The 14,209-nt window shown below is 41.5% G+C and overlaps 1 protein-coding gene across 1 annotated transcript; it reads right to left on the bottom strand.

The window, feature by feature from the left end:
* Positions 1-1,298: 1,298 nt before the first annotated feature.
* On the bottom strand, positions 1,299-11,861 carry LOC111875005 (photoreceptor-specific nuclear receptor). Its single transcript, XM_023871001.1, has 5 exons — positions 11,711-11,861; positions 9,054-9,149; positions 5,481-5,756; positions 3,164-3,406; positions 1,299-1,531 (listed from the first exon to the last, which is right to left on the bottom strand). Exons 1-5 carry the CDS (start codon positions 11,859-11,861, stop codon positions 1,299-1,301), a joined length of 999 nt encoding a protein of 332 aa, XP_023726769.1.
* Positions 11,862-14,209: the final 2,348 nt, after the last annotated feature.

Genomic DNA, 14,209 nt, shown 5'->3' with positions numbered 1-14,209 from the left:
CCTATAATCCTTATTTTAGTTGACTTGGCTAAAGGTACATTTTTTAAAAGTTCCGGTCAAAAACATAGGCAACACAACATACAGAAACATTTGCAAATAAAATGTGTGGATATTGAAGAAGATACAAATTTTCACGTTATGTATAGACCTGTATATAAGATGAGCTGTTTTTGGTAAACTGGATAAAAGTAAAAAGTTGACTCAGCTAATTAAGCACTAGGCCATGAAGAATTGCGGGAGAATGTATATACAAATCCATATTTTATTGATCTCGGTACTAGTTGGAGGTGAGCGGTCAGATTCGCGATCCGACCGCTTTATCCCTGGGGAAGATTCCCACATTACGCATTGGATAGGAGTCTGAATGGGCCCTAGATTTGGTCTCTACGCTGTAGAGAAAAGAAAATTCTTGACCCTACCGGGATTTGAACTCCGTCCACTGGGTCGCCCAGCCCGTACTCAGTCGCTATACCGACTACGCTATCCCGGCTCCAAACTGGATAACGTTTTGTTTATTAGTAATTAAAGTGTAATATTGAATGATTTGGAGCTAATTCCATGTGGCAAAATCCCTTCTCAGAAGCTAAACTGGTCAATTCAAAGTCACATTGCGACTGACGATCAGTGGATTTTCCATCTTTATATGCTGGAATCTGAAATCGCCAGCCTCTAGAACTTGTTCTCAACCAGATGAATCAAGTTCATATCCTCACACGTATATATTTACTGTCCAATCTGATATTGTCCGCCCACTAATCCCTTGGTCTCTCAGCCTTATTTTCCTCCATAATAAATTTTAGATGTGGTAGACCGATTCGGAACAAAATTAAGATTACCCCCTAAACGACCAGAAGTAGCCGCAGTACAAGGGACTTAGTCCCACCCCACTAGCAATAAAAAAAATACCTCCTAAACTAAATTTAATTGAAATTCATTAATTGAGTTTTGATATGAACCACACTGGCTGGCAGGCAGAACCTCTCCACTGAGCGTTCACTTTATCAAATTAATACGTGAAACTCATAATAACGGGTTTTATTTTATAAACCCTACCCAGTTGGGTCCAGTCGATAGAGCTAGTCCCTATCTCCGGTCCAGAGACGAGCTCTAATGATTGGGCCAAACTGAGTAGATTTTACCTGAAGACGGAGACAGAATCCAGTCTCCGAAACGTTGTATTTTGAAAAATAAACATGGCGGTGTTTTTAGATGAATACGGGACGATTGATAATGTCCAGAAATATAATATTTGTGCACACGTTTCGAAAACGTAGCAGTGTATTGTGACGGTGACGACTTCAAATGGTTACGATCACGTGTTCGACAGGAACGTCTCCGATGATGGGTCGGAAGAGCATGGCATGCAGTCCTTGCGCTGTGGGCCCGCAGAGTACGGGGAGAACCAACAGGAGACGTCCGAACCTCGAGGGTTGGTGGGGCGATGATTGGGCAGCGTAGTGGGCCAGGGCCACTTGGGTTCTATCTTGTATCGACTCCAAACGCTTCACATCTTCCGTCGTCATCGCCAGGTCTAAGGAAAACGACATCATATCAAATGTTGATATTGATTGCTCCTTACTTTTCTTAGCTGCACTTTTCCATCTATATTGTTTATAAAAATAAAAAGTAGAGCTATCCCTGTAACAGACCGTGGAGGCCCTTAGGATTGTGAGACGTCGAGGCTCCCACAGTTTCTAGAAAAACGACCCACAGATGGCGGTAATATTGTCAGCCTTACGCGCACGCCGCCCTGTACCCCTCAGGAAGATTCCTGGTACTCATGTCTCTTAGAGGCTGAGCAGACCCTAGGGCTATAGTGCGGCTGGAAGGAGCAGGCCAATTGAGAAACCCAATGACCTCATCGGGAATCGACACCGCGATCTTCCGGCTTGTAGCACAGTGCCTCAACCGATTTCGCGAATTTAAAGGAAAACAAATATCGTATGAAGCGGTAGGGGCCTATTTTAACGTAGTGTCAGAATATTCGCAAGCCGAGACTGAAGAAAACAGCGAAAATACCCAAGTCAGAATATCCCGAACCCGCACCGAAAATATTTCGTGAATATTTCGACCTCAACACCAAACAGGGTGGTCTGGGGGGAGGGGGGGTTACTGCGGGTCGAATCTCGGTCGAGACACCGGCTATCCTGCCTGAGCTTATTCGTGGTTTTCCTCAGTCCCTCCATGTCAATACCGGGAAAGAAACTCTACTAGGCCATAATCATTTCCTTCCAAATACTTTCCAATTCAGCATTCACTTATCATCTGCCTATCTGAGGCTACATACTCCCAACACTATAAGCGTCGTTAAACGGCACACTCGACCTTAGCGTCCAGTGAAGACGTTGAGGTTGTGCAGTGTGGAATGAGGTAGAGTGGGGTAATTGTGAAATGGATTAGCCCCATTTTAAGAAAGCTAACATCCCGGAAGTTTCTCAAGGATATCGAAGGGCAACAGTAGATCTCTCGGGGTAGGACGTCACCAGCCGAATAAGTCGCATGTGATTAGATGCAGGAACACCGGAATTTTTCTGATTGACTGACTGACTGACTCAGTTACTCACTCACCCACGCACTTACTCATTTGCGAAGTCCACTCAATGGACTGGCTGGTTCTAAGAGTTGGCTGATTCTCGAAGTGGACGTCAATCATTGAACTAGCTCCGACAGATTTTTAAGGCTCAATGTGCTTTCTACCACTGAGAAAAGCCATTTTCTTTCCGGTGTTCCGAACTTTGAAACCCATTCAACATAATCGAACTACATTTTACGTTTGAGAGCAGTATTTATCTAGAATATGTTAGAATTGAAATCCATGTGTGAGGTGCATCTGTACATACTAGATACAAAATTTATTCCATTTGGCTTACATACCTTCTCCTATTTGTGAATGAGTTTTTATTACTGATGCACTGTAATTTCGTAACCTTTAGCTACCCCACAAATGCTAGAATTTCACGAAAACTTTCTGGAATTGCTGAGCCCTCATTAACTTTTGAACAGTGAATCTGCTCCATGGAATTAATTAATTTATTATAAATAAGGTATAATTTCTATTCATTTTTACCTTTCCTACATAAAATAAGCGTTTCCAACAAAGAAAGTTCTACGGCGTCTAACTGCAAATTTTGGCAGAGTTCGAGCGAACGTCGCAACAGTGTACTCGTGTTGTTAGTCACGGCTTTGGTGCCGTGTTGATGCATGTGGCCACTGTTCAGAGCCCTCCGGATCAAAGCGGAAACATCTATCGGCCAGTAGGCAGCATGAAGAAGAAACAACTCACTCCACACATGACGCAGAATGATGTCCTGATCCGACCTTGACAGAACACAGAAGTGCTCATTTCTTCGAGCCTGTCGCAGGCTCACCAGTAATATCTGTGCTGCTATTTCATGGTAGAATTCACCTGGAAGTAATCCATACGCACGGCTTAGTGTTAGTTATTTATAGACTGCAAATATTTTGCAATTTTGCAAAAATGCCTAATTGAATCTAGGGCATGAGCCTTGCAGGTGCTATGGCGACAGATTTTTTAAAAAGTGATTTGTCCAGCTTTTACTATGGCATTCTTTAAAACAATGTAAAATGTGGCGGCTGCGCGAAACACTTTTTATCAGAATACCGAAATTAACGGCCGTAGGAATTCGTTGCGCTGACCACGCGACGTCCTCTATCCGCAAAAAAGTTGGCACTAAACTTCGCCGACAAGCGGCGGTCGCTCGGTCGCTATAGTTCGCTTGCGGACTACAGGCGACGAAGTTTTTTTGTTTTTGATTGCTCTAGACGAGATTGTTCTACTATAGATACAAATCTGTCAGCTCCCCTAATTACTATCAATACTTATAATAATACCAACGTAGACCAGCAATAGAGCTACACAATGAATGGGTTGGTGCAGAGGACTGCTGTTGACTCATATCCTGGAGGATCTTGTTTCGAATTTTGGCTGGGATACGGCTATTCTGACAGATATTTTTTGTGTTCTTCCTCAGTCGCTCCAGGCAAGTTCCGTGAGAATAAGTACCCCTTAGGTCACGACCTTTCCTCTCCAAACCTTTTCCAATTCATCATTCATCTGTCATCCATCCATTCGATGCTTCATAAATTAGCTATTGAAACCGTTGTTGAATAACCCACAAACGTATAATAGTATATCTACACGTAAATTCATTACACCGCAGAATAGCGTAGGTTACATTGGTCCTAATTTCCTTGTGTTTACTTATACAGAGCTGTCAATAAAATTTCACATAACTGAAATTAAATGAGGTATACATTTTGCGAGACTCATTAACGGGTTGTGCGATGGGCAATTATTTCTTTTTTTCAGAGATTTAATGAAGTGTAATTGACTTTCGTGTCATGTAAGGGTTACTGTGGACCGATACGTTTGGAATAAAATTCACTCCACCAAATTTAATCGGTATAAGTTTTAGTTAAGTTGTTATGGAGATGGAATATTTTATAAGTCATGCCGTATTATAATCTATTTGTATGTCTCTTCCGGCCCATTCAAGGCCCTGGCCTCGTCTGTTCCGTAATCATTATTCACAGACAGTAGGACTTTTCTACGAGTGATCAGTCCGTCGCAAGGCCGCTACCTAAACGCAGAATAAACACACACACACACCAAATATCCTTGTCTTGAGTGGGATTTAAACCTACGATCCCAGCGTCCGAGCGAACGAAGACAGTTCATGTCTTTCTTTTCATTGCTAGAGGGGTGGGACTAAGTTCCTTTTACTGCGGCCACTTCTGGCCTATTGTACCAGCCCCAGATGATAGGTGAGGGTGATTGTGGAGCAATTGGTGGAATGAAGATTGGCAGGGGAAACCGAGGTATTCGGAGAAAACCTACCCCAGCGCCACTTTTTCCACCACAAATCCCACTTGACCAGACCCGGGATTGAACCCGGGCCGCCGCGGTGGGAAGCCAGCGACTAACCGCTTGAGCTATGGCGCGGCCTTAGACGGATCAGCTACTTTGACCGGCGTTATAATATATATTCTCTATTAATAATAACTTCATTTTTAAACATATTTTTTTCTGACAAAATTAATTTTCTCTCCGACATGTTTCGGTCCTCTTGCCGAACCAGATGAACACACAGTCATTAATATTAGCTATGATCTTCATGCAGACAAATTGAAAGGCGTAGCCTTCCCTGCGCTGCAGCGTCCATATTTCACATAATAAAATTGTAAAAAAAAAATGTCAAATGCCTGAAATATCTCGTCTATAAATGGTGAAATAATATAATATTTGAAAGTCAGAAATTATATTAGCGCAAGAAGTAGTATTCATATTTTCGTCAGTTACGCTTATCTTCCGACATTGTTCCATTTCCTTCTTGAATCAGCCCTATTTCAGTTGTTATACACGTGAAATTCTAGTGTGTCTCACAGAAGTGACTCCAGCAACATTCCCCTTGTGCAAAGAACGTATAAAATAGAAAGATGTTTCAATACGTTGACATTACCTTGTAGTCCTCTGGTAGGAACTTGTAACGCAACCGTGGGGAAAGCATATGGAATGGTTTCTCTGAGGATACTGGAGTCAGGCATCACTTTCTTGAACGGGCTGTTCTCTTCAGCATGATGCACAGTGTTTCCTCCGAGAGCTGAGAGTGACGTCGCGTGGCACAGAACAGCTCCAACAGCTGATCGGTAGCAAGACGCCGTTCGCGACCCTGTTGAACTGCTGTTCATAGTTTTACACTTCTTTGACTTCCGAGGGCCTCTTTCCTCTTGGACGGCTGGAATATAAGCATCAGGATAGTTACAACAAAAGTGAAAATGGTCGCTTCAATTGGGGACACTCAGGATTTTCCAAATCGGTTCGTTACTTTAAATAACACTGTGGTAACAGAGCGCAATGGTTCATCATTAATTAAGTAAAGTTGTCCCTATACGTAAATAGTTAAGCACCACACCAAGAAGACGTATGTAGGAATGGAGTTATAGCGCCTCCATTCTTGGCCTCCCCGGGGGACGCGGTAGCGTAGTGGTTAAGTTTAAGTGGTTAAGTCGTTAATTGAATTATTGAAGTTAGCTTTTTCTAAGGGACCCAGTAGAGTAGGTGCTCCCATCCGTCATCTGAGGAAAAAAACAGGCCCAGTTTCCGAAAATTTTTATTCTTTACAACACAAGAGGAAGACAAAGTCAAAAAGGCAGTAACCCTGAGCGTATTTTTATGCGTTACGCACAAAAAACACAGAAGTGAACACGTGTAGAGGAGACTGTGTCCGCCCGTCTATCTACCTATTTGACGGCCGAAACGACTGAACGGATTCAAATTAAGAAACAAGTATGACTGCACATTGCAATTCCATAATGTCGTCAAGGCTACACCACTCAAGAAGAAGAACTTCTTGTATTCGAATTGCGAATTCTTTTTGTAACGATACGAAACAAATGAGCGCATAGACTGGGTTTGAAATGATCACGTGTTTATAAATCAGGCCACTGTAGAATGACATACCATGTCCGGCATGAGTAAAAAATCTGTCAAAGGGTTCTACAATCAATATATCAAGTGTTGTGTGGACACGGTCTACGAACGATTGGGCTGGGCTCATGAATACTGAAATACCTTCCAATAATTAATGCGGCGTTATTAGGGGCAATATGGATTATTTAAGATTTATTTCAGTGTGAAATAACGTGCAGTAAATAAAGGGGAAATCGAAGGGTAATATTTTTCAGGGTCATTGATAGCATGACACGTAACTGAGGTAATTACTTCCAACACAATAACAACTTGAATAATTTATTTCCTCTTTCGCTAACACCCTGTGTTACCTGACCCTACCAAACGGTGTAGGTGGCAGCACGGTGTTCATTAGTTACCGCTGTCAGACTGCAAGCTAAATGAACATTTTCGCAAGCTCCAGTTTTTCTGCTTTACATTTAAGGAATAAAATTTCCTCGAGAAGAGTTACGTATTTTAAGATTTTAACTTCTTATGGGCCTTCACGGCCTGTTACAGGGATAGCTCTACTATTTTTACTTTTTTATCATACGTTACTTCAAGATCGTTAATTAGACATGTCAGTAAGTGGCGCTAATATATGTTCTGCAGTGTTTTTATCACTGATAATACAGTAATTAAATATTATGACATTACGGTGACCAACATACACCTCACAACAATTACAGTAACCCCTCGTTATAACGGACCATATGCAGTGGTTTTCGGATATAGAGGACAAAATATTGTGACATGACAACTGAAAGCCGCAATAATTGAGGCAGACCCAGAGGCCCATTGCTAAACAATGGCTCGGTAATCATGTTTCCTCAGCAACGAATACGACTGACGAAACAATGCATTGCATGCAGAGACACGTCGATTCCTACGCAACGCATACAGAAACGTTTCCGTTCACACGGCAACGAACTTCCAAAGCACAGTAACAGCGAAGAACGCGATAATTCTGCTGTTTAAAGAAGTGATCTCTATACGGTTCGACCAAAACCTACCTCAGGGAGGGAACTGACCAACAGAAGACAGAATACAGCAGAAGGTAGAAAAATACAGAATACGGCACAAGTGAAGTCTTTATTTTCTGTTGTGTAGTTACAGCAAGCCGGTCACGGTAACCGAGCGGTCTAAGGCATGTACTGTCTTCGCTCGCTTGGAAGCCGGGATCGTGGGTTCGAATCCCACTAAGGGCATGGATGTTTAGTTTGTGTGTGTGCGTTTTTCTGTGTTTGTGTACAGGTAGCGGCCTTGCAACGAGCTGATGACCCGCCCAAGGAGTCCTACCATATGTTTAAGATCTAGAAAAACCGAAGTGAACGGAGAAGTTCATGGAGGTAGGCCTAGGCTCAGTGGGGCTGTAGTGCCAAGGAAAAACTTAAAAAAAAAAGTTACAGTAACCGCCGGTCATGGTAGCCGAGTGGTCTAAGGCATGTACTGTCTTCGCTCGCTTGGAAACCGGGATCGTGGGTTCGAGGGTTCGAATCCCACTCAGGGCATAGATGTTTAGTTTGTGTGTGTCCGTTTTTCTGTGTTTGTGTACAGGTAGATGCCTTGCGATGAGCTGATCACCCGCCCAAGGAGTCCTGCAGAATGTGTAAGATCTAGAAAAACCGAAGTGAACGGAGAAGTTCATGGAGGTAGGCCTAGGCCCACTGGGACTGTAGTGCCAAGGAAAAACAAAAGTTACGGTAACCTTAAGAGTGTTGCCATTGGTCGTAGTTACGAAGTGCTATAGTTACAGTAATATTATTTTACAAATAACTGTAATTCCGCCTGGTTAATATCCAATAAATCGATTCATCTAATCCGGAAGTCATTAATTACTTGTCGCATTATCAGGATACTTGAAAATATATTGTGTACAATTGTAAATTTTTAGAAATGTTGAGGCACCAAGAAGGTTTTTACTTACAAAACTATTTAAAATATGTAAAAGGCCCCCAGTATAAAAACTTTTACGTAATTACATTGTGTGATCTTTGTTCATTGCATATATTGACTCTGTATCCTGTGGTGTACCTCTGTACATACGCCTCCACTCGGTTATAGCGGAAACTGGCGATAATGAACACCCTGTCCTCCCTATTAGTCCGTTAGAACGAGGGTTTACTCTATTGACCTTTTGGGGCATTATCATTCGTCCTCTTGTGTATTTCAAACGACGTTTCAGAGACTGGCCCCTGCCTCCGTCCTCAGGTAACAAACTTACTCAATTGAGCCCAATCGTTAGAGATAGTCTATTGGGCCCATCTGAATATGCTTTTTTCTGGGGTCGGAGACAAAGGCCAGTCTCCGAAACGTCGTTTAAATTAAAAAAAGCCGGACGATAAAAAATGTCCAGAAAGTCAATAATTATATCAATATACTCGTACCATCGTCATGAACGTTCAAATCTTACCTCACACAAATTTGGTGAAAATTAATAATTTGTTTCAAAACGTGAAATAAAACGCATGGACACATGTGAAGTCATACAGAGAGCACAGAGATTTAATTTTCTTGAGAAAGGAAATAAGGCTCTAAATTCAGTGCTGGACTGTATTGTACGTGTCTGACAAACGTGACCTACCTGCTGTGTTCATGTGTACAGAGAAGCACCTCTGCAGCCTGCAGTGGGGGCACCAGTTACGTCGCGCTTTGTCAATCACACAGTTGCCCTTCCCAGCTGTTTGCAACAGAAGGCATAGTAACTGGTATCAGTATCTTATGTTATCTGGAGTTCTCATTAAATTTGGATTCAAAATAAAATTAAGAGACCAACAAATTCATGAAAACGTTCGTATAAATCAATGACAAATTATTCCATGAAACAGAGTCCTTTCGGAAAAGTACATAGTCTCCAAGTTATTTAAGAATTTGCCCGAATTTAATGAAAATGATGGTTCATAACGGTGTTCGCAGGAGCTAGCCAATGGACCATGTCCTGAGACATATAAATCCAGTTCTCATCCTTAAGTACTATCTCCTTCTCATACCTCTCAACATAATTTCCCCATCACATTCTGGGTCTTTTAAATTATAATTTCTTCCCTCGGACGTTCTAGCAAAAATTTTATGTGCATTTTTCATTTCCCATGCGTGTTATGTGTCCTATCCATCTTACCTTCCTCGCTTTGATCCTAACGAAATAAAGTGAACGGCACAAACAACGCTGCCGAGTGAGTAGTGCCCTTGCTTCATGTCTAGGAGGTCCCAGACTACCCTGAGAGAAGATTTTCGAGATTTTCATCAGTTCTTCTCCCCCAGTAAAATGTCGGTATAGGCTTCAAATTAAGTCGCGTTAGCTTCCTTCTACATCCCTTCCAGTTATTCATTCACTATCTACCCCACCATTCGACGCTATAGTAGTCTGAGCTACTGAAACGGTCGTTAATAAATCATAACAGAAACGAAAATTTCGATATTACAGATTACGAACCACCAAATTACGTAGTTCTCTTCATCCTACAGCTGCTTCAGCTCTTAAATACAAATATTCCCCTCATGTGATGCATATTAAGTTCAATTACGAATAATATTTTTTCTTTCTCTTCGCTCCCACTTTTGGAGCACGGGGCTGATTTCTCAGCTTCATTTATCATTTTTCACAGACGGTAGGACACCTTGACCGAATGATCAGCCCGTCGCAAGGCCGCTACATACATACAGAACAACACAAACACAGAATAAATGCATACACACACCAAATATCCATGCCTTGTGTGGGATTCGAACTACGATCCAGGCTTCCGAGCGAACGAGGAGAGTACATGCCTTAGACTGCTCGGCTACCGTGACCGGCATGATATTATACTATTATGTGTAAAATGATAATCTTTACAGTTGTAAAATACCCGTATATAGGGATAATGGCTGGAGTCCGCGGATCAACGTTAATCAACCACAGATTATGAACACTGATACAGATCAGAGGTTAGCAATGGCCAGCCATCGAGCCCGATCCGGTCCGGTCACCCTTTCATACCGATAGCAGGAAACATATTAAGATTGCAACATATCACATTATGGAACCGGGACAGCGCAGTCCGTATAGCAACTGGCTACGGGCTGGACGACCGAAGGGTCGGAGTTCGAGTACCGGTAGGCTCAAAAATTTTCTCTTCTCCATGTTGTCCAGACCGGCCCTGGGACCGATCCAACTTCCGATCCAATGGGAACCGGGGACTTTTTCCTCAGTGATGAAGCTGCCGGAGCGTGAAGCTGACCACTTAACTCCAACTAGCGTCTTGGTCAAGAAAACGTGGATCTATACATCCACTTCCCCATACATGTTCGTGCCGTAGTGCTTAATTAGTTAAGCATAGGGACAACTTCACCTTTATCTTTTTTTCCTTGGTACTACAGCCCAGTGGGCCTAGGCCTACCTCCATGAACTTCTCCGTTCACTTCGGTTTTTCTAGATCTTACACATACGGTAGGACTCCTTGGGTGAGTGATCAGCTCGTCGCAAGGCCTCTACCTGTACACAAACACAGAAAAACGCACACAAACATCCATGCCCTGAGTAGGATTCGAATCCACGATCCCGGCTTCCGAGCGATCGAAGACAGTGCATGCCTTAGACCGCTCGGCTACCGTGACCGGCTCACTTTTACCTTACCTTCTACATATTACATTAGAACTATCGTGTTGTCTACATACATTTACATTACTACTGTAATAAATTAGTCTTAGGATTAAAATAACATTAAGAAGAAAACCGCTGTTGGACTCTTAAACATACTTTCTTTAATTGAGTTTAAACATTTTTAGCTCATATTAGTTGTGTGTCTTAATTTCCTCTGTACGCCTACATAGGTCTCAAAGGCCGATCACAGAAATAGCTTTACCTTTTTTCCTAAATACACCAGTCAATAAGTTTGAAGGGTAAAACTTGACCCGCCAGCCAAAATAATATATCAACCAAGATATAAAGCATAGCGGTTACGTCTTCGTAAAATTATGAGCCTAGCAGTCAATGTTTTTTTGTTTTTGTTTTACGACAGTCTCAGTATCCCACACTACTCGTATATAGCCTCGAATTGTGTGATGATTGGAGGAATTGGAAGGGAACTGGAAGGAGCGTTTGTCGTTTAATCGAGGTATTGTCTCGACATTTGCCTAGAGGTGTTGAAACTGTGAGATAGCCGGTATCCCAGAGGAGATCCGAAGAGAACACTTCCCGAATACAAGTGTAGACTATTACTACTGGACCAGCATGCTCGGTTAGCAGTCAGCATAACTCACCAATGCAAGTATAGAGCATTTTTCTCCGGATGCTGCGTTTGAAGAAGCATGAACAGCCATCGCAGCAGTAGACTCCGTAATGTTTTCCGAAACTCTTGTCCCCACACACCCGGCACGCCACAGGAACGGGAAGAGTGCGACCTGCCCACATCACGTGCTCAGTAAGACGGCTATGAACTCCAAAAAGAGCTGACAACGTCTTAAATAACTAATTATATTGTTTAATGACATGCACTGTCTATCTAGCTATGGCTCTACAGTCCTTTATTGAGCCTTTGCCGCTTTTCTGCTTCTTAATCCTATATACAATCGGTAGGATGGGGGATCAGCCGGTTACAAGGTCGCTACCTACCCACATAACAACACAAACACAAAATAAAAGCACATAGACATGATGCCTACAGTGGAATTCGAACCCACGACCCCACTGTTCGAGCGGGTTAAGACTGTTCATGCTTTAGACGGCGCGGCCACTGTGACAGGCAGTGGTATGCACTATTCATAGATATACTTCTCATTCAATAACAATTTGAGTTCTTTCTCGGCCAGTTGCTTCACAACTTATGCTGGTGAATCCAACTCAATATACGTGGATTTATTTTGGCATGACAAATTGTGACCGAATATTTCAAATTATGGGTCGCGTCGCAACACTAAGTCTACGACTACAAATTCATATGTAATTCAAATTGAACTTAGGGTAAATTCTCAAAAATCTTGTTATCTTGTACAATACAGACGTGAAATCTATGATATAAAATCTACTGCTCTACCAATTTCCCTCCATCCTTTCTGCCTGGCAACTTCTAGGGGGGCACAGAAGTTATACATGAAGATATCTCTTCCCACCGCCATTTAGCAGCTCCACAGCCAGAGGTCTGTAGGTTTAGTTCAAACAGCCATCTGTTTAGTATTCATAATCCTTAAGATCGTGCACCAGGGCGATGAAAAATAACGGAAAAGTGATATTATGTAACATCTTTCGGTTGTAGACTCTGAGTGTAGGATAAATATCTGTTTCTTGTAGTGCACCGACTTCTATTAATCAGTTACGAGACAAAGTGCATTGTCATTGAAATTATTTGTGAAATGTATTAAGAGTTATAACTGGCAGAATTATTTATTGCATATGTAGTTACAAATACTAAGCAGCGGTTTATTAGATACATGAAACATATCTGTATCAGAAAAATAATTGTATTATTTCATTAAGCCTTTGTTTATTTACGAAAATGGGAAGATTGCACCCAGAAACTTCCTCTCGAGTCCACTGTTACTTTATCCACGAAGAGTCTAGACACTTACGCCAGGCTTAATATTTAAGTACCTCTTTACAAACGAGTTAAATACTTCCAAGGACCCAATAGATCTATTATGTGAAATACTTACCCATTAAACCTACGGTATTTTTGGACAAAATTCTGCTTTATATTGCTGTTTTTCTTCGTATAAACCGAAATATATATATAAATGAAAGATAGATTATTAGCCAATGATAACAAAGTAATTGACACACGTTATTGTAGGACAAGAAGAATATGACTTGTTATGTCTCTGAAGTCACAATCTAAATTACAGAAACCTTATGTTGAAAGTGTAAATTCTTCATTAAATTTTGTTATAAGTGAAATGACTATTAGGCCTTTGACTCGAAGCGAATTTAAACTGAATTCTATCCTATGGCGGTTGTCCTCGTGTATTTTAGATTCTTAGTGCGCCGTCTAATATATATAGTATTTTCGGCTCGAAATTTGCCCATTGGTTGATGTAAAAATCTTTAAGTCTCGTAGGTGATAAATGTAGAGCCTTCGACATCAATACAGAAATTCTTAATGGCTCGTGTTTTATTAATCTTTGGACAGGTGCTAGGGAGATTTGCGCCAATAGCAGTTCATCTACCGCCCTTCCCACCAATCGAATTGACTCTACACGTCACTAGGTGTGCTTATACTTGTCAAAGAAGTAGGTTGTTCTTTAATGCCATTTTGTGAAACGCTGTGCATACAGCAACTTCCTACTTACTCGTACGAGTAAACGACTGTTCGTCTGCACAGTTAGAAAGAAATGACTGTCAATATTCAAGAAACCGGTCTACAGCAGGGATAATGGAGCCAGTGTCCATCTTCCTCCATCTGAAAAGATGCACAAGCCATAATCCTGTGGGTTCTTTCTAAAAATGTGCATAATTTAATGCATAATGCGGAGGTTGCGTTTGTCGAATAGATTCATCCACGAAACTACATGACAGTTTAGCTTAAATTCTTGTATTAGGGATGTACACTGACATTTGTCGAATAAGTATCTTTTCGATATACTTCAGCTCCTAAAAGTTCAAACTTAACTTTAATTTTGGTTAATATCGGTTCATTGTTCTCCTGCTTTACATAAAGATTAAACCGGACTTTAATTTCGATACATATCGATATAATGTAATACAAGTCCTGTTTTACATGAAGCTCAAATCAAACTTTCATTTCAGTTAATAATAATCCAGGACAG

The sequence above is a fragment of the Cryptotermes secundus genome, unplaced genomic scaffold (assembly GCF_002891405.2).
Source record: "Cryptotermes secundus unplaced genomic scaffold, Csec_1.0 scaffold973, whole genome shotgun sequence".
Taxonomy (NCBI): Eukaryota; Metazoa; Arthropoda; class Insecta; order Blattodea; family Kalotermitidae; genus Cryptotermes; species Cryptotermes secundus.
The sequence above is the reverse complement of the archived record's forward strand: the minus strand, read 5'-3'. Positions and strand labels throughout refer to the sequence as shown.

What these genes read in the sequence shown, in the direction of transcription:
- LOC111875005 (XM_023871001.1), bottom strand. Translation starts at nt 11,861, where the DNA reads ATGTGGGCAGGTCGCACTCTTCCCGTTCCTGTGGCGTGCCGGGTGTGT. An exon ending in AATGCTCTATACTTGCATTG is followed by an intron (nt 9,150 to 11,710) that starts GTGAGTTATGCT and finishes TGTTGCAAACAG; the next exon opens with CTGGGAAGGGCAACTGTGTG. An exon ending in AGCCGTGACTAACAACACGA is followed by an intron (nt 1,532 to 3,163) that starts GTACACTGTTGC and finishes CGTTTTCCTTAG; the next exon opens with ACCTGGCGATGACGACGGAA.